General features: G+C 43.9%; 1 protein-coding gene across 5 annotated transcripts in view; it reads right to left on the bottom strand.

Moving 5' to 3' along the window:
* Nucleotides 1–19,141, bottom strand: part of LOC105457038 (ubiquitin carboxyl-terminal hydrolase 48-like) — a 52,352-nt gene that overhangs the window by 18,952 nt on the left and 14,259 nt on the right. For all 5 annotated transcript variants that reach the window (XM_011701452.1, XM_011701453.1, XM_011701450.1 and 2 more), the window contains exons 12-16: nt 15,091–15,198; nt 13,051–13,157; nt 5,096–5,226; nt 4,101–4,220; nt 1,092–1,217 (exon numbers count right to left, since the gene is read on the bottom strand). In XM_011701452.1, coding sequence (XP_011699754.1) covers nt 1,092–1,217; nt 4,101–4,220; nt 5,096–5,226; nt 13,051–13,157; nt 15,091–15,198 — 592 coding nt within the window. The remainder of the gene's footprint in view (nt 1–1,091; nt 1,218–4,100; nt 4,221–5,095; nt 5,227–13,050; nt 13,158–15,090; nt 15,199–19,141) is intronic.

Below are 19,141 nucleotides of genomic sequence, written 5' to 3'. Positions count from 1 at the left end.
GAGAGCACCGAGAATTTTTCTCCGGCGACGCCGTTCCGCAGACGGCTGCTCTCGGCAAAAACCCGCGAGGGTTGGACAGCGTTCCGCACGAGGAGTGCGAAAACAACGTGGCACGGATAAACGTATGAACGCGATATCATTGTCGCGCGTTTCTCACGTATAAATCAAGTCGGGTACCCGGCGCTGACTAACGATAAAGTTGCAAAGTTAACAACTGCTAGCAGATAATTAGCAGACGTTCCATAAATTGTAGAAGCCAAATTTGCAATTATTTTCTTGCAATTTATCGGCAAAAAATGCAAATATAAAATTTTTAATTTCAAATTTATTTGCACTGACACCCAGGTAAAACTATAGTAGCGACCGATTTGCCAGAGTATATATAAGCTCCTCCTCGAATAAGCCGCAATTTCTAACGACTTCGCTCTCCCAAGGCTAGGAGGGCTACACTTCTAATCTCAAATAAGGCATTTTCGGTTAATCCCGGCGCGAAAACGCCGGTCTTAGCGTCGTTATCTGGGAGGCCATTGCCAGTCCCGGTTACTTATCCATTGTCTCGAACTTAAGGGAAACAGTGGCTAGATCTTAAATCTAAATTGCATCTGTTTGTCACTGTCCGCTAGTCAGGCGGAACAAACGTATCGTTGTAACGACAATCAAGACGTCGTTACGGAGGCCGTCGAGGCGCCGCGCCGGATGAATCGTAAAACATTAAACGATAAAGTAGGATCGTAAGGGCTTCCATATAACGAAGAGATCTACACGCATCAATGCATGCCATTGCGTGTGAAAGCAGATTTATAATAATGTAAACTTCACAAAAGTGCACGCTCGACTGATCCTAAGAAGGACATTCGCGCGTGCTATGTCCCTGAATTCTTATAATTGCATAGATAATTTTGCAAAAAACGACTTCTATCGCGGTCAAATTTTCGAAAACTTAATTTCTTTCAGTGGCAATCGTTTCGTCATACATCATTAATTCTCATTTCTCTCAATTTAATCTTTGTTTAACTTTTAATAGATATGAAGGAAGATAAGTAAAGGAAAAGAGAAAAATACGACATGAAAAATACTTAAACAAAACTTACCTTTAACGTAAGTAGAGCTCCAGGAAATATTCCGAGTGCCGCCAAGCTCAGATTATCGTCGATGAGTTCGTGTTCGCCTAACATTATATGTTGATCGTACGGTCCAGCCCCACAAATCTGCATCGTCTAAAAGGAAGCAGAATTTTTCCATCTTATTTATACGATGCAATTAAACAGAGTTATAATTTAACAAAAGAACACGAGTCATCGGTTTCTCGATTTCTGCCTTGAGCGTACATACATTATACATCGCTCGATCGATCGTGATAATTATCTCTTCAGAAAAATAGACTTCCGTCAAGAAACTAATAACACGTATGCTTTTGTTTACCCGTCAGGATTGGCTACGCCCGAAGACATCTGAAATATATTTCAATACACGAACGCGCGAAGGTATTTGTAGAGCGAAGTTTGCGGCCGTGCGGAAAAACGAAGGGAGGGGGCGAGGGGGAGCTATTTGAGATTCTAGAAGTGGAAGAGTGCGCGAGAGACGAGAGAGCGAGCGTGAGCCCCGGTAATTGCTTAATTTGTGGAACCCGCGTAATGTTGCGTGGAGGGATAGCTTGCGCCGCTGGCTTGTCCTCGGTGTCGGTGCGAGAACGTGTAGCTCGGTTTCTGTTTTACGATCGCCGAGAGTCGAACTGAACCGAGCCGAGCGAAGGAGAGCTCCGGGAGAAGGAACGAGGGGGGAGAGGCGCATCGCGCGCGCGAGGGCGCCGGAAAGCAGACTGAGGGGCGGACGTCGTATACAAAAAGACGATTATGAGCACACGCACGATTGCGCGCTGCCGTTGTACTTGGGCGTGGGCAACAATCACTTTTCGTCAAATTATTCCCCGTTAAAATGGCGGAGGGCATATAGCTCGTCGCGGATTTTATTGTCGCTAGATATCTTGCCCGAGATCGACGGTGCACGTTACGTCAGAACAATCCCCGTATGTCGTAAACGTCTGCCGGACTTCATACGACAGGAGAGGAGAACGACGGGAACGGGAGGAGAACAAGAAGAGGTGGTCAGGGTCAAAGAACCTCGAGGCTTCCTCGTTAAAGGAAGGCGCCCAACGAGCGCGATAAATAGAGGTGGGTTTAACAAGGTTGCGAAGCGGCGGCAGGAGGCCAAATTGCCCCCGGGGTTGAGGAACTTTTGATATTTACGGATCCTGACAGCCGCGTCGCGCTGCGTCGCTCATCGGGAGCCGGAACCCCGCGACGGATTACTCATCCGCGGGATGCAATCTCGACGTCTGCAATTGATAACGCGAGTTTTCTAGGACCGCGCGCAAATGATCTCTCTCTCTCTCTCTCTTTCTCTTTTCAACGACTTCTACGATTTGCTTTCCAATCTATCCGTGAAAAATCCGGCGCGGCAGTTCGGCCGCGTTTTTGTCGGCCGTAATTTTCCTGTGAACGAGCTATCCGCGTGGACGAACGTTTTTTCGTCCCGATGCCATTGCGTCCGTGCCGCGGCGCAATGAGAGTAAGAAAGGCGATACGATCGAGCGGTACTGAGCGGCGCGGGGGGAAAAAATGGGACTGGTGACACGGAATGTGCTGGAAAGTAATATTTGCAGGCGGCTTCATAGGCGTTACACCGCGATTACGTAAAGCCCAGCTGCCCCGCGCGCCCCGGCGAAGATCAGCGGCGGCCGCTATTGTCCCGATTTGCTTGCCCCGCTAGCTCTCCGCGACATAACTGCATTCGACCATGAAACTCAAACATTTTTATTGGCCGGCCTTTTTGCGCAACGGTAAAAAAGGCAACGAGCGCGCGGCGTGACTCGCCTGGATTTTTGTCAAACGCGAGAACCAATCCGCGAACAGTGACACCCTTGAATCGTGACGCCGCGAGATTTTCCAATGAAGCAAAAACGTTCTTTGCGCGCTTTCAAAGTGTATCATTTTTTTTCTCTCTAACATTACCCGATAAGATTTAACTCTTACGAGTTACAGTAGCTGAAGCACGATTTCGGCCGATCGAATGATTCACACTGATTGTTGACTTTCGTTAAGCGAGAGACGAAATCAAGTCGAAAGACACAGAGCCATAAAAAAAAAAGAAGCGACCGTGAATGAGAAGGGGAGACGAGGGGTCTCGTATTTCCATTGACGCCGACAGCCTCTCTCGCGGGCGGGTATTAAAAACGGGGACGTGTGTTCCACGGGGTGAAAGAGGCACGAACAAAAATTCGAGCTCGAAGGAGAGCTCGGTGAATAGATAGAGAGGAGTATCGCGCGCGTGAGACGGAGAGAGAGACGATACGCGCGAGATGAAGAGAGACCGTGCCGGGAGAAAGAGTCAAATGGAAGGTTGAGTGGAGCGAAGTGGAGTGAAGTGGAGTGGAGAAGTTGGAGACCTGTTATTAGCGCGAGGTTTATGCTCTTTCGGGTTTTTGCCAGTGGCTCCGCCGGAAAGAAGGGGGAGGAAGAGGAGGAGATGGCTACGGCCTCGCAATATAAATACGCTTAATAGTTTAAGCACACTGCCGGAGCCCGAGCATATGCTAACCAGCCATAACTACGCTTTACTACTCTTTCGTCCGTCCACCACGGAGAACCGGGGAACGGACAACCGGACCGGAGATAGCCAGGCCGAGGGGTAGCGGCCGGCTTCGGGCAAACGCGGCTCTTCCCATTTCGGTTCGAACAATAAGACCGCGCCATAAAATACTTGCGCCGCAAATTGATTGATTATCCCTGAGCCGCGCTATCGGCAGGTGACGAGCGCAAACAGATCAAGATATCAAATGGACTTTTTCCGATTTTTTTCACGAGACTACCCCGTGAACGATTGTCATCGCTGCTCCTAATAATTTTTCTTTTCATAATTTTTAGATTCTTCTAAATTTATATCGGATGTAATTCTATAGAACGAAAGAGGTCTGAAAATCCGAAATTTGAAATGCACGGCCGTAATCAAAACACTCATTTTTCGAGATATTTTATCCTGTGAGGTTAAAAGATTGAAACCGGCCATTTGTTTATAGCTAAATATATTAACAAAACACTTACCATTACTTTGAGATCTTTTAAAGTAATCTCAGAAGACACTTTGAGCTCGTGCGATCCTTTTAATTTTCTCCTACTTCGTGATGGACGTGCCTTTTCTATCTTCGGCTTTTTTGTCGCTACCTATAACAAACATTCGAAATATCCAATAATTAAAAAGGTGCGTTTAATAAAATAATTTTCTTTATAAAAAAATATTTGTAGAAATAAAATCTTTTGTAAAGCTTCTTCGATGCTCTCCCTATTTTAATACATATGTCTTCTTTAACATAAATGTTATAAAAATGTATATAAACGCGATGACATCCAATATAAAATGCACTTTTTCATAACATAAAAAGTAATCGCGAAAATAATATCAAATGTTTATCATACTTTTTTATCCGTCAGATATTTTCGCATGTAAAAAAAATTGATTAAAAAAAGAAAGTAGTTTAGTTAGTCACATAGCGCGGTTCACCACAATTAATCTTCTAAATCAACGTGAATCAAAAGCGAGCCATGTAAAAGGAAGCAGAAAACTTTTAAGGTCACTTTGTGAGCAGAGACGTAATAATACTTATTACATCGTGAAATGCGTGAGATGGCATCAACTCGCCGTTATCGGTTAGAATTAATCTGGAAAGACGACCGCTTCCAGGACACTCGATGACTCGGCACGTCGGCCCATTAACAAAATTCTTTCCACGTCCGAACGAGCCAATATAACTCGTTCATGCATATACACAATATAAGATTTTCAATTTTTACTAAATATATTGCATTTAAAGAAAAAGGGACATTATCGTTTTATCGCAATGATAACGGATCGTGATACAAATCATATTATCTCAGAAAAAATTGGCCGCAATTGTAAATAATTGATGCCAAAGTGACGATTATCCAGTAATATATGCTGAATTTTTAAATTGTTTTCTTAATTGTATGATCTTTTTATGTCAATCTTCATTAACAATTTATTGAAAGAATAATTAATTGAAGATATTTTTGCGCGTTACCTTATAATCATTGTCCGTCTTAATCTCCTCGTTTTCATCAATACATTTGATGTAGATTGTCGCTCTGTCGTACTTTAAGCTTTCCAAGCGTTCCTGTTCAACCTTCGCTAACATGCAGGCTGCGCACGGGGCTGAAACAATAGGAGACAATTTCGTGACGCTCGATTCAAGTTAAGATCAACGTTAGACTTGGAAATATTTATTATTTCTTTAACGTGTCAGATAATGTTTTCTAGATACTTTCCATCGTAAAAATACAATAACATACGAATAGAGGAAAGCGCAAAATATAATTCAATACGCAAAGTGGAGCATCCCTTTTGAAAGGAACTATGCGTTGTCTTAAAAATGTCGCAATGCACCAATGCAAGACCTTCAATGCAAGATTCGCAACGCAATACAGGAACATGACGCGGTTTGGCACGACGCTATTAACACCCCAAATGCAGGGGTCAGATTTCGTTGGCCTCGTCGAGCCCTCGTTGAGAGAGGACCGGGACGGCAGTTAGAAAGTCAAGTTAGAGGGTGCGCGTCGGGCGGGGTGGGTGGCGATGTCGGTGGTGGCTCTTATCCCATGTATAATAGATTGCTTACGGCCGGTGAGATTAATACAGTAATTAATAATATACGGTGACCAGGGTGGTGTAAGAAGCGGCCATTGTTGCTGGCCGGACAGCACAAAAAGCGCTTCGGCCGGTCCGGAGCCGAAGCTCGTATCCGAGCGTTACTCTCGGAGCGTTACGTCATGTTCAGACAGTTTTCCGGCGGTGGGAAACGCGAGGGGAGAGGAATCGTGACCCCGGCTGAATGCGAATTCGCGTCCACCCCCGCGTTACCGCTAATTACCGGCTCGTAGGAGCCAATAAGGGAACGCTGTAAGAAGCTGTTTGCCCATTAACGAGTCAAGGAGATTAACGCGGGCCGTCTCGTTCGATATACTTTCTCTCGCGGCGAAGATTTCGCAAACGAGAAGAATAAATGTTGATTGTTGCCCTGTCGTCGCGAGAGCGGGAGGGACGGATTGAAAACGACGAAAACCGTTCATGCAGCAGCGAACTAATTTCCCGCAACGGTAACGAAGGATAGGACGGAAGGACCCGCACGCCAAATGAATTCGAAGGTCCTTCCGTCGAATTCCTAATTACCCGTCGCCGGCGCGCGGGGATATCCGTGCGATAGGATCGTTTGCTATCGGGTTTAATCGGAAATACGAGAAGCTTAAGCTAATGAGAGATTCGTAGGGTCGCGAATGCAAATCTCTTCCAACGTACTACAAACAGTAGCCAATACCTATTGAGAATGCCGGCCCGCACTTTTCCAGCCGACCGAGAACGGGCAATCTCTTTGCGAAACCGAAGGTACGACAATTACATTTCGTTCACATGAATTCGGCTTTTCATCATAAAAGTAGAGATGACTACATAGAGATACGAAACGGGCTCTCGTGCGAGTATTTTAAGACACGAGCAAAATCGGCAGAGGGATGCTTTTATTGGCAAATAATACACAAAAGTCTGATGGTTAGTGTAAGGCTAAAGGGCGATGCAGAAGAGATCTAGTGTATTTCCCTAAAGTGCCATCGAAGAGCAATCAAACCATAAACGAAACGGAGTAGAAACTTGCGCGATATCGACGGAAGAAGTTTCGGGAGTTCCGACGAAGAGTCAGATGCCTTCGGATTTTATTTAGACCCGATTAAACGGCCCGCGCCAAGAACTCTTGGGACCGCGATGTAAAACTTTTGGCAAACGATAGATACAACCGTCAAATTGCGGCGCAATCCCCGAAATGTACGTGAACGATAAATGTAACTTTCGTCGTTGTACGTAAACTATCAAACATTGCGAACAAGGGCCTTAACATCAATGTCATCTCAAATATAATTTTAAACAAAATATTATCTCTCTGTAATAATCGCGAATAAAAAATTTGAGTAGATCTAAGAGATATCTTAAATTTTAATTTTTCTTTTTATAAAGTTCGATAATTAAAATTTTGTATATAAAGTGAGAATTAAAAAATAACTTTGACTAATAAAATGATAATCAAAATAATATATCGCATAAATAGCTAGGGAGAGATGTTATCCAATCAGACGCATTTAATTAAGATGTCTAGAGAAGTCTTTTCTTCGACACTGACGAGTCGAACAAAAGTGTCCACCTACTAATCAACGTGCTAATCACACTTCGGATTGATGATCATCGATCAAGGAAAGTAATTACACTGTGATACACAGATACATTGAAATAAGTAGGCGAATCGGTAGAACGAGACCATTTAGTGCGAACAGTTAGCGAACAGACGGAGAAGAATCGTGAAACAAAATAGGGGCGCCAACATTCGGGCGTTTAATCGAAATAAGATTATTGATACGACGGATCGCTATCGAGGGATTTGAATCCCTTCGGAACTTTTGTACAACTAAATTACTTATGTTTCTAATTTAATTTAAATTACTTATGTATCCATTAAAAAAAAAAAAACTTGCGTATCCATTATAATTGATTCCTAAAATCGAATAAAAGAATAAAATTTTGCAATGGAAATAAATTTATATATAAATATATCGATCTTGAATTATTAAAAACAAAAGCAGCGTTTTCACGTAATCGCGCAGGAAACGAGCAAAGTCGGGCAGGACAAATTTCGCAGGGACGAATTAGCGCATCCTGCTGCTGGGTCTCTCTCTCTTGGAACGCTCTCCCTCGCTGCGTCTGTTATCCCGAAGGAGATCCCCACTTGTCCGTGAAACTACGGGGGGTCCTTTTCCTCCAGGATTAAATGGAGCGCCTAGATGACCGATGCTCGTCCTCCGGCAGCGGTGGAGTGTGCGGAGCATGATGCGAGGGTGGAGAACGGAGGGCGGGGGGAGGTTAGGTGGAAAACAAGATAAAACAAGGATAAGGCTCGCTCTCAGATCCCCTCTTTCCAACGGCGCTAGGACGCATCTTCCGATCCCGTCAGAAGGAGACCCTCGATAATCTGGAGGTGTCTAATCGTCTATATCGCTTGATTTAAACCGCCGCGTTTGTCTGCCGTTCAAGTTTGTCCCCTCGCATCGCAGAAAGTTTTCAAATGTAACGCTCGTGTGTATTCCAGTCGTTTATTTCATTGTACGTATAAAAGAGATAAACGAAATGACTTAGTGCAGTAAAATATTAACGCTGCTAATTTGTTGCTGCTCGATAAATTATCCAGCTGAAAATTATTATCTTTGCATTCTTTTGCGAGTAATTCGAGAACCGAGTTCTAAACGTACGCATCGAGGAGAATCGGAGCTCGTTAGTTGCGGCTGATACAGCTCATTGTATTCGTCGCTCCGAATTCAGCGATTTGCAAAGTAGAGAAACATCTCGCGTTTAATTAACGAATTCGTTGATCATCGCGGAGCACTTCATTTGCAAACGTCGTAGCGTCTCTCTCGATCTCCGCGCCGCAGGGTGACAATCGCATTTTGCGGATTTCGGGAGAGACGCACGTAATGCCGTCGAGTAGTGCCCTCGCTGCTGCCGGCTCGGTGTCATCCCGTAAGAGGATTAGATCTCGACTTTGTTGTGGCTCTCTCGAAGACGTTCGTTAGCGAAATCATTATTACCGCGTCGATCTTCCACGGCTACGGCGACATCGAGGCTGCGCGTTGGAGGCACCTGCACCGAGTCACGTTTGAGAGATTCGTTGATTTTAGTTGCCAATTACGGGCGCTCCTTGACGGACGAATTGATTTTAAAAAAATTAACACTCGGCTAAGGCTCAGAAGATTGTATTCTACAATATATACTTCTTGTCATTTTTGTGTGACGACTATAACGTTTAATTATACTGTATAATTGTACTACATCTACAACTAGCTTATTAGCATTATTTTATCAAGCATATTTTACCAGCAATCTTCACTGCTCGTTGCCGTTAAATTCAATTTATTTAATAATACAATTGACAAAGCACAAAGTCATTATTTACTTACTGGGGTGAACAGTTCTTTTCTCTCTCCCGGAAACTCCGAAGAATTCGAAACATATTTCGGGAAGGGTGAACGGTTCTCGTCGTCGAGTCACGACGGTCGGGGGAACATCAATCTTTCATTCACGGGGTGACTTGGGAGTTATGAATGAAAGTCGTTCAGCCCTTTTAATATAATAGCGAACCCGATGTCTTTTCGCTTAACGCGCTTTCGATTTTGATCGAAGAGTTTTCTGGAGCGACTCGTGCGCTCTTCTCTAGCTTTGCTTCGAATAATTCAAGATCAATATATTTATATTTCCATTGCGAAATTTTATTCTTTTATTTGACATTTTGGAATCAATTATAATTATGTAAATGGATACGTAAGTATAATTTAGTTGTATAAAAATTCCAAAGGGATTCAAATCGCTCAATAGCGATCCGTAGTATCAATAATCTTATTTCGATTAAACGCTTGAATGTTAGCGCCCCTATTTTCCTGCACGCTAATGTTTTCGCTAAACCTCCCTTTTCTTATCTCGTACATTAACCGTCGTAAAAAAAAGAAAGACTCTAACGCAATCGTCGCGTTGACCAAAAATGAGTCTTTTGCTGATCTTCACTCGAAATAATACAAATGAAAAAAAAAAAAAATATATATATATATATAGTACAAGCAAACAATTAAATACGTTAGTTAAACCAAAACGTTTAAAGTCAAGTGTGGAATTGTTTCCTCTTTTAATAAGAAAAGTAGTTGAAAAAATTCGATATTGATATTAACACGTCGTTGATTACTATTATTTTCCCTGTTTCCGTTCAGTGAAAGCGTGATTGAGGAAGTGCGGTCCATCGAAATAAACTCTTAATCAAACGGCACCTGCCGTTCTGACGGCACGGCGGCGCATGCCTCGGGGCTGTAAGTTTTCGAGCGAAAAAGTTCCGGGTGGAAGTCAGTATCCATTACGGTGCAGCGACTTTGACCGCACGACAGCGCGGCTCATAAGGGCATGTTCGTTGGCCAGCGGATGTATATATTAAGACGTGTCCGGCGCACTTGTCGCAGGGTGGGGACAGGGGGCTAACAAATGTCTCTCCTGAATCGTTTGACCCCTTCGTAAGTTCAACCCCCTCAGGAAACTAAATCTCGAATCTCCAGGTCCGTCCCAGCCCCCGCCCTAGCCGCACGTTTATGGAAGGACGGACGGTCCGCTGCAACGTAGGCGACCGCATTCCCGGGGAGGGAACTAATCAGCAAATTCGTGTTCTAAATCTAAATCGCCGTCCGAATATTAATTCGAGGCCGGTCTCTCCTACCGCCGACGACGCCGCCGCAGCGCCGCGCCGCGCGCCGGTTTCTGCCCCCGTCTGTCTGCCCTGCGTGCACGGTTTTCTTGGTCTCGCTCACTCGTTCGTCATTGGTTTTGCGATACAACCAGTGCCGTACCTACACCACGGACACGCCTGATTTGTGGTACCGCCTGGCGCCTAAGCGATATTTACGAGCGACGTTTCGGAGAAACGAAACAGCGGGCAGCAACACGCCGCGCTCGCGTTTCTAGAATCAACTTCAATCTGGCGTATAAAGCCACTTCCCGGAAGATAATCAAGCGAGACACGATTTACATAATTGTCGATGTACAATTTGAGAAGAAATCTTGTATTTTTTAAATAAATGAAGAGTATATATATAATATATATATATATATATAATAGTATATATTGCTGTAAAAAAATCTATTTTACAGATTACATTAAAAAAAAATACGCGACATGACAGTTTCGACTTTCAACTGAAACTTTCAAAGCAAGAATAGAGATCCATAATTCATAATATTCGCTTTAGATTTACAATTAGTATAAGAATCTTACAAATCATAGAATTAATTCTATCATACATTTAATTAATACATTATCATTTAGCTCGTTTAAATGGTCTTACAGATCATCGGCTTTGATTAGGTAGAATTTTCGAGATCTAACCAGCGAGTAAGATGTCTCACATTAAGACGTGGATCGGCCCTTTGCCTTGCCGAGGCATTAACAAACGAGGCAAACGTTTCTTTCCCTCCGCTTAGGTTTTCCAGCATCGCCGTCGTCATCGAGCTGATCGGAGGAGCAACGAGGCGCAGAGGGTGGTATTCAATCGCGTCACCTCCGGTTCTGTCAACTGGCGAGAGGACGCCCTGCGACGGGGGTGTCGGGGGTAGCCGGGTGATTGATACGAGGTTGGACGGTGCCTAATGTGCCTCCACGATCGAGGGAGACAGTGGACAGAAGGGGAAGAAAGAGAGCGGGAAAAGGGGATCCTTGGAGGCTTTAAGAGTAGCACGACCAGCTAGGACTCGTTAGTCAGGGCCGTATCAGTCACCAAAAGCAACCCCCCATTTTTTGCGCTTGGCAATCCGTCCCTCTCCCTTTCGCGCCCACCCCGAAGCCTTTCCTGTCCGCAAAGCGCGTCCTCAAAATAAGCTAGATCGCCCGTTTGTCCGTAATTTCTCCTTTCGTTTCACGTTCTTGAATATCATCGGGAAGATAATTCGAAAACATTAAACACGTTTGCGAAATCGGAAATGTAATAAGTATAATGTAAGAAATGTATTTTTCAGAATTTTCAAACATTCAATTTTTCTCTAATATACTGATGTGCAAAACACTATTTGCAATTAGATGGCCACGATTAGCGTTAAATGCGCAACGAAAACATCTGAAATGTTAGCTCGACATTTGCCCACGAAAATCGTCGTTTAGCTCTAAACGTCTCCATTTGAGCGACGGACTTGTCGGTATCTCGATCGTGATACCGGCCATTCGATTCGCCGTCAACGAGGTCTTTGCAATTCAGATGTTGTCGTCGGCGGCAACAACGGCGGCAGTGGCGGCGGCGGTGGCGACGGTCGCGTAGCTTTCCGTCGTACTGAAGGAATCGGAGGAGCGCCTTGACAAATGCCCCGGAAAAAAAAGGTGGCGCACTCGCGGCCGAAAGACGGACAAGACAATGGGATGTTTAGAGATCCTTCGCGCACACGATAAACGGCCACGGCGGCCAGCACGAGGCAGGACGTGAGCGTCGTACCTCTTCTCGCATCACCGGTCCCCCGGGTGTTACCGTCGGAACCCAATTTGCCTGCCAGACGGCCGACAAAGATCGCTCGTCCGAGGAAGCGCCGCGACACGTGCCCGAAGAACTTGAATGAATCTCGATCGCTCCCACAGAACGTACGCACGCACGCGCTCCATTCTTCATCCCGACCACCCGTCCCGAGTTTCCACGAGCAACTGTATTTTCGACAGATTGTAAGGTACTTAGAATTTATCAAATTCGTAGAATTTATGTAAAAAAAACAAAAACAAAAACAGATTGTAGATAATTGTACGTTCGACGAAACAAAGACGTCGAATGAGTAAACACCCCCGAGGACGGCACGTCGCGTGAAACGGAAGGCGGGGAGGGGGGGGGGCAGAAACTTTTGAGAGGGCCATTTGCGGCCGTCTCACCCGCCGTATCCCCGGCGTGGTGCTGCTTTTTCTGCCAGTTAATTTTCAGGATACTTCTTAATTATAATGAGACACTTTGGGGCCTGGAGGAGAAGCCAACTGAGAAGATGGGGAACGGAAGGAGGGAGGGGGGAGGGGGGAGGGAGGTTTATGTAAATCGGCGGCTAATGTCTTCTGGCATTATTCCTTGGGTTAGGTTGGGAAAGAGGCGGAGTAGGAAGCTCGTGGTAGCGACACACGTACGTTCTCCGTCTATCTGTTTAAGATATATCGCTAAACGCGCGAGCCGGACAGAGCGCAACTTTTATATCATAGTTATTATCGGCGAGTATTTCACGCACGTGCGTCGCAGGAGTCGTTCAACAATAAAGTATCATAAAGTAAATCAACGGTATACCTATCGTGATATTTAAAAGTATCGCAGTTGAAATGCTTATGAATTACATATCGCAAATAATCCAATGAACATTGCAATCTTTTATCTCTTGTACTACAAAAGGATTTGTACTCACTCGGAATCGTGTGATAGTCGTCGCCAATTTTCTTTATCATAATGGGATAATCGGCCTCGTAAAACTGCATCAGCTTCGACCATTCCTCCGCGGTCACTATACTGTATCTGTAACAATTAAAATAACATTCCGTTGCAATCTAATCAAGAAGGAAACTTACATCGAAATTTTCGATATTGATAATAAAGTATCCATAGAAACACACTGAATGAGAGAGAGAGAGAGAACACACGATTGGACGAGAGCCGTATTTGCAAGATGGAATTTGCGATTTTCCGACAACGCCGTAGAATCCGTAATGCTTTTTGCATCGTCTCCCTTAATTATACCGCAAATTAGAAATTTCTTGCTGTGCCACGGCTCCAGCTTTTTGCCCTTGCAATTGTTCGCTCGATCCTGGCATGGTTCCTGAACCTCGTATCGCGAGAGAATCTCGCGTTAGTACGCAATCAATAATATTTCGCGAACTGCTGCGCTATTAATATCCGTAATTTTGAAACTGTCTATCCTCCGAAGTAGGGCCGAGATTATGCCGGGATGTGTACAATCGCAAGTTATTAAAATTGAGCGGATAAAATTTATATAATCATAAATATTAATTAAGCATAAATAACAACAAATATAAGTAAGCACTTTGGCGACTTATTCGCTCTTCGCAATTTACATCTCAGTGATTGATAAAAGATATTCGAATTAAAAAATATACAACGCGAGACGCGTATATCAATGATCGATCAATCAAGCGCGATTAAGACGGCCGCGCGATATAAACGATAATTGGCGCGATCGTTTGTCCCTCGGTAGAACGATGGACGATTATACAGCAACGCGACTCGCAATACGAAAGCGAAAGAGAAGCCCGAACGGTACGAAACGATGATGACTCGACCGATAATTAGTTGCGCGACATTAATTTCGATTCAGCGCAATATGCCGCGCGGTCTCATTTGAATTTTCACGGGGGCAAAAACGCGCGGACGAGCTTGTCGTCTCTCCTGTGTATTTGCCTAACGCCCGAATAATGGTGGATGCATCGAGGAGAGACGATGAAAGGACGAGAAGAGGGGAGAAATCGAAGTAGAAAAAATATATACTAGCCAGACTACGCAGCGTTTCACGAATCCCTCTCCCCTCTCCCCTCTCCTCTCTTCTCTCTCTCTCTCTTTCTCACACACTTTTTTACTATATCATCTTCAACCTAAATAATCTGTCAACGTAATCTTATATTCTTGATACATAAAAAATGCTAGACATTGCTAAAAGTATTAAAAAATATATTAAATATAGAATAAAGTAGTAGCAATTAAGATAACTGAAATACTACGTTTATAAATTTATTTGCTAAAAATTCATCTTGCAAAAGATATGTAACGAAAAATTTGGAGTAATCTACTTTTTGTCACTTTTATTGATTTTTCTACACATTGTGCATCATATCTAAATCAATCGCACTTTGAAATACACGTGTAAATGTAACGATACGATAAATCACGAAAGAAAACAGTGAATAACCGTATTTCCGACAGATACGAGAATCGCCGTTGCGAGAGGAAGAGGAGAGAGGGCACAAGATGGCAAAAATGATTTTTTAACGGTCTCACCGAGAGACGGTGGAAAAGCAGACGACTTAAGCCGCCGGCTATCTTAGGCAGATAGTGGACAATGGTTTAGCATAATGGTCGGGGGATGTTGGATGGCGCGTTGGCCCCGGGGGCGTGCGAGTGACATTTTCGCGTATCCATCACGTCACGGGGGCCGAGGAACGAGAGCGGAGACACGGAGAAGGAGAGAAAGGCGTGCCAGGAGGTCACGCACTTTCGCTTTATAATATAGTGTGTCCTTCGAGAAATTCCCGCCAAGGAAAAATGCCCGAAACCTCGGACAGCCACTCACTGTGTCGTCCCTCGAGCGATTGACTTTATTTCCCCTCCCGAAATACGATTCTCCTCCGCAGGCACCGCGCGCGAGTAACGGGGCGTGCAACATGTATTTCAAACAAGTGTGTTTTCTGGGAGATATATATACACAGCGGGTACTTACAGTTCGTTATTAATACTGGCCGCATGCAGGAATCCCTTATGCGCCTCGCAGAGAAGCGAGGCGTTCTGGATACTTGTCGGTGGTGTTCTCGAATAGATCTCCGCGTATCTGAAATCAAGAAATATACACGAAAACGTTAGGTAGCTATTAAATAAAAAATGACATCGTTAACATCGCTTTGCAGCAAATAATTCAGGCGCGTCTCGAATAAAATGATGCATAAGCTTCGAAATTTATGTCATTTAACAATTTTTCAAAATAATATTCTATTTTTATAATCGTTAAACATCCTTATCCTTACATACATAGGTTTCTTTATGATATTATATTTTATGTAGCGCAGTAAATTATTATAGAAAAAAAAGTTCGTTAAACGCACGTGCTTCTATTATTTGGTGATGACAAGTAACTCTCGAAAAATTCCAAATGGTCTTTGTTAGTACGCTACGTATAGTCGCGAGTGAGTTAAATGTTTTCGATAATGCGAGCCCGTCCGTGACACGATCTCACGGATTACGAACCAGAAAGACGACAACGAGAACGACGACGACGGCGAACGTTTCCTTCGGGACTTTCCGGAGGTGATGTTTAGGGGACGGGGTTGTGCATCATTTTTCACATACCACAAGGGGGCGGATGGTTTTTGCCATCCCCCTAGCCGACGACCATCCAGATAATGCTCTTAAAGACGGATATCTCTCGCGAAGCGAGCCAGGTACGCTGTCATGCGACTCTACCACGGGAATAGACGGAATTTTTTTTAATTTGCGCGTGCTATGATGCGAAAAAATCTGGGGATATAAAAATCAAATTCGATTTAAAAAATCGCGACCTGATTTTATTACTCTACGGATGCAATCTTGAACATCAAATCAATAATCTTAAAGAAAGACTTCGAAAACATTCAGATACTGCAAATAATGTAGTCTGAAGAAAAGGAAAAGTATATGTATTTACGATTAAAATTATATAGATTAAAAATATTTTTAACTATAAAATATCAAAAAATTCCTTGGTTCCGTGTGTCTCAGGGTTAATCTAAATTCAAACAACTGACTTGTCGAGAACGCAGAGAGCGATATCGTATACGGATTTGCGATGCTTCGTAAAAGGAAACCTTAAAACGAGATGGAAAATATCAGAGATACATCGGAGCGGTCCTCAGAGGACTCGCGATGTATCGACGCGCTTTGCGGAAAGGCGACTATCCGAAGCCGTAGTTTAAAAATGTCCCTTCTCCCCGCCGCGCACCCCGCGCACCCCGGGCGCGCGTTTTCCAGAAGCGAATGCGCGTATTAATTATGAGCCTTGTTCAAACAGTAGAACAGAGGAACGCCGCGCGGCAGGAGCGAACGGAGCCGCGGAGGGAGGTGGTCACCCTTATTACGGTCGAAGCCGGGAAACCCCCCTTGGTTTCTATGTCCCTCCGTTTCTCCGTCTCTCTCTTCCCGCGCTCTCTCGCCCACGTCCCCGCTTTTTTATTTCTGCTTCGAGGCTTTGTTTAACTTCTGTCGCGAAATTTTTCCGCCCCGCAACGATTATTGCTCCCCGGAGATCGCGGAGATGGAGGAGGAAAACAGGATTCGGTTGCGGACTTTCCCGCCTTCGGACGACGTAGGGATACAACGTACACTGGACACTGTAACTCTGCGCACGAAAATTTAAAAAATCGCATCTTCGATAAAGGATTAAGGTCGATATTACTTCTCGACGCTTGAATCATACATCTTCATTTGTGTGTGCAAAAGAAAAAAAAAGACAAGAACGGAGAACTACAAATAAAAACGTGCGAGTTTGGCGAGCCCAGGAATGTCGGTTATACTTGAGCAATTATAGCTGCTCCTGACATACAGAGAACAGTCATGGTGAATTGTTAGTCGACTTCGGTAGCGAAAGAATTAACGAAGGCGTTGGTACAGCGACGGCAAGGTCCGAACGAACGAGTTACAGATCGTTCGACGACGGGGAGGGGAGGGAAAAACAGTCGAGCCGAGTCATTGTGGTCGGCAACTTATTGTTCGATACCGGTGCATAATATCCTGTTCTATGCACGAACGAATCTAGTGACAGCATCATTGTGGATGGCCTTAATCAACCGAGACGACCGAATCTCGCGCGGATAGTGGGCCAGACCTTGCAAAAGAACATGAATCATTACACGGGCACAATCCGAGAAGCGGATTATAATAACGCAAGAAGAAAACGTGCTGAAATGTAGATGAAACTGAGGAGATTCGATACGATTCATTAATATACAACTCATTAAATATCAAGGCGATTCTTTCTTTACTTTAAGACGGCATTATAATTCCATTAAAAAATAATACAAGATATGCATTTTGCAGTGCATATGATACGCTTATAACAAATATTATACAATCTTACTATCTATACAGTGCTTGAAATAACAAAAAATATGCTTAAAAAAATATTGAAAAAAGAAACTATACGTATAAATTATGCATTCTTTTGCAATTTATATTTATTTTTGTATCTTATGCGATTTATATATTTATATTCTATTTCATTCTTTTCGTTTTTTTTCTCCTTTGTCTGTCGCGTTGCAATATCGGCCCGAGCCACTCAATGACAGACGTTGTCATTCGTTTATGGATGCGTATTATGTAGCTTTATCTTGCCCTGAATTCTACTCTCGTCTTTCTATTCGCGTACGTATGTACGTGTACGGGCCAAGAAAAATTCGTTCCGATATAATCCGTCTTTCTCTCGTCTGGCCTTCCTTTCGCTCCTCGCACATTCGCTCGTTCGACGAAACGAACCGCCTTTATCCCGCTCCTTCTCGCCGCGCGCATTCCTCTCCAACAGAAATAAATCTTATGTTTTCGCGTATAAGCGGCCTTTTAATATCACCACCCTTGATTTACCGCCGCAGACCGTGCATCTCCACGCATAAGAGAGGCCGAGAGCCAAAGCTCCCCGCATGTTCCGCTGACATTTGTCTTCCAGGCAACCCCGAAGACCCAAAACGAGTGTCCCTAGGTTTTCCCTGATTTAGCGCTCCTCCCGTCAGTATTTGACTAGATGATTCTCGATCTCTCCGGAGAGATTACCGCTCTTGTCAACGAATTATTGGCCATGTCCGGGAAAGAGAGAGAAGAGCGAACTAATGGATCGAGACAAACGCTTACGAATTTTCACTTATATCGGTCAAAGAAAGGATCATCTATTACCGCTATTGCATATCGCAAAGATTGCTTAAGCAAATATTGCAATAAATAAATTATAATTTAAACGTAGAGAAATAATAGAAACTGTAAAATTAAAAATATACAATTTACATTTTAATACAAACATTATATCTTAATATCAGAATTTTACACAGAGTTTTACGTATATATTGATATATCTATTTCCTATTTGTTATCTTTAACAAAAGTAAAGATAACAATGTTCTCCAACAATGAAAAATGTATCTCCAATTTATGCTTGCAATACCAAGAATGAAATGTCAACGAGACATGTTCAGCAAACGATAGACGGATACGCTGCAAGATGCATCCTACGCGTCCGCTGCAACAGCATCCGGTTATGCAGCTCCGGACGCCGAGTGCATTGGAGCGTTGCGGTCATTACAAGAGGGCCCCTACGTGTCCGTGGTAAAAGGTCCTCGGTGTGTCCGAGTATTAAAAAAGGAATCCCAAAAGCCAGTCGTCAGATAGATGGCGAAAGAGCGGGGGAAGCGGAGTGTGAGAGGGGAAGGGCTGCAGAGCAAGAGAAAAACAATGTTGCTGCCGGTTACCGCGGGACACTCGGGGAAAATAAGAGAACAACGTTGCGAGCCCGCGTATGTCCACGCTGATCATGAGAAACGAACCGACGCGACGAGACAAACCGTTGATGTACATCAACGGACTTTCCCGTCGCCGAATATCCTCCGTCATCCTCAGATCCGGCAGACTTAAATTTCCGGCGGACGCACACGTATAAATGTCGATTCCGAGGAAAATAATAATTCGTATGAATAATAGCGAAAAAGAAATGCACTCGGCAAAAAAGTTAGAAGAAAAAAAAAGGTATATCGTTTTTTTTT

The sequence above is a fragment of the Wasmannia auropunctata genome, unplaced genomic scaffold (assembly GCF_000956235.1).
Source record: "Wasmannia auropunctata unplaced genomic scaffold, wasmannia.A_1.0 LD335400.1, whole genome shotgun sequence".
NCBI classification, from domain to species: domain Eukaryota; kingdom Metazoa; phylum Arthropoda; class Insecta; order Hymenoptera; family Formicidae; genus Wasmannia; species Wasmannia auropunctata.
This window is presented reverse-complemented; position numbering and strand designations above follow the sequence as displayed.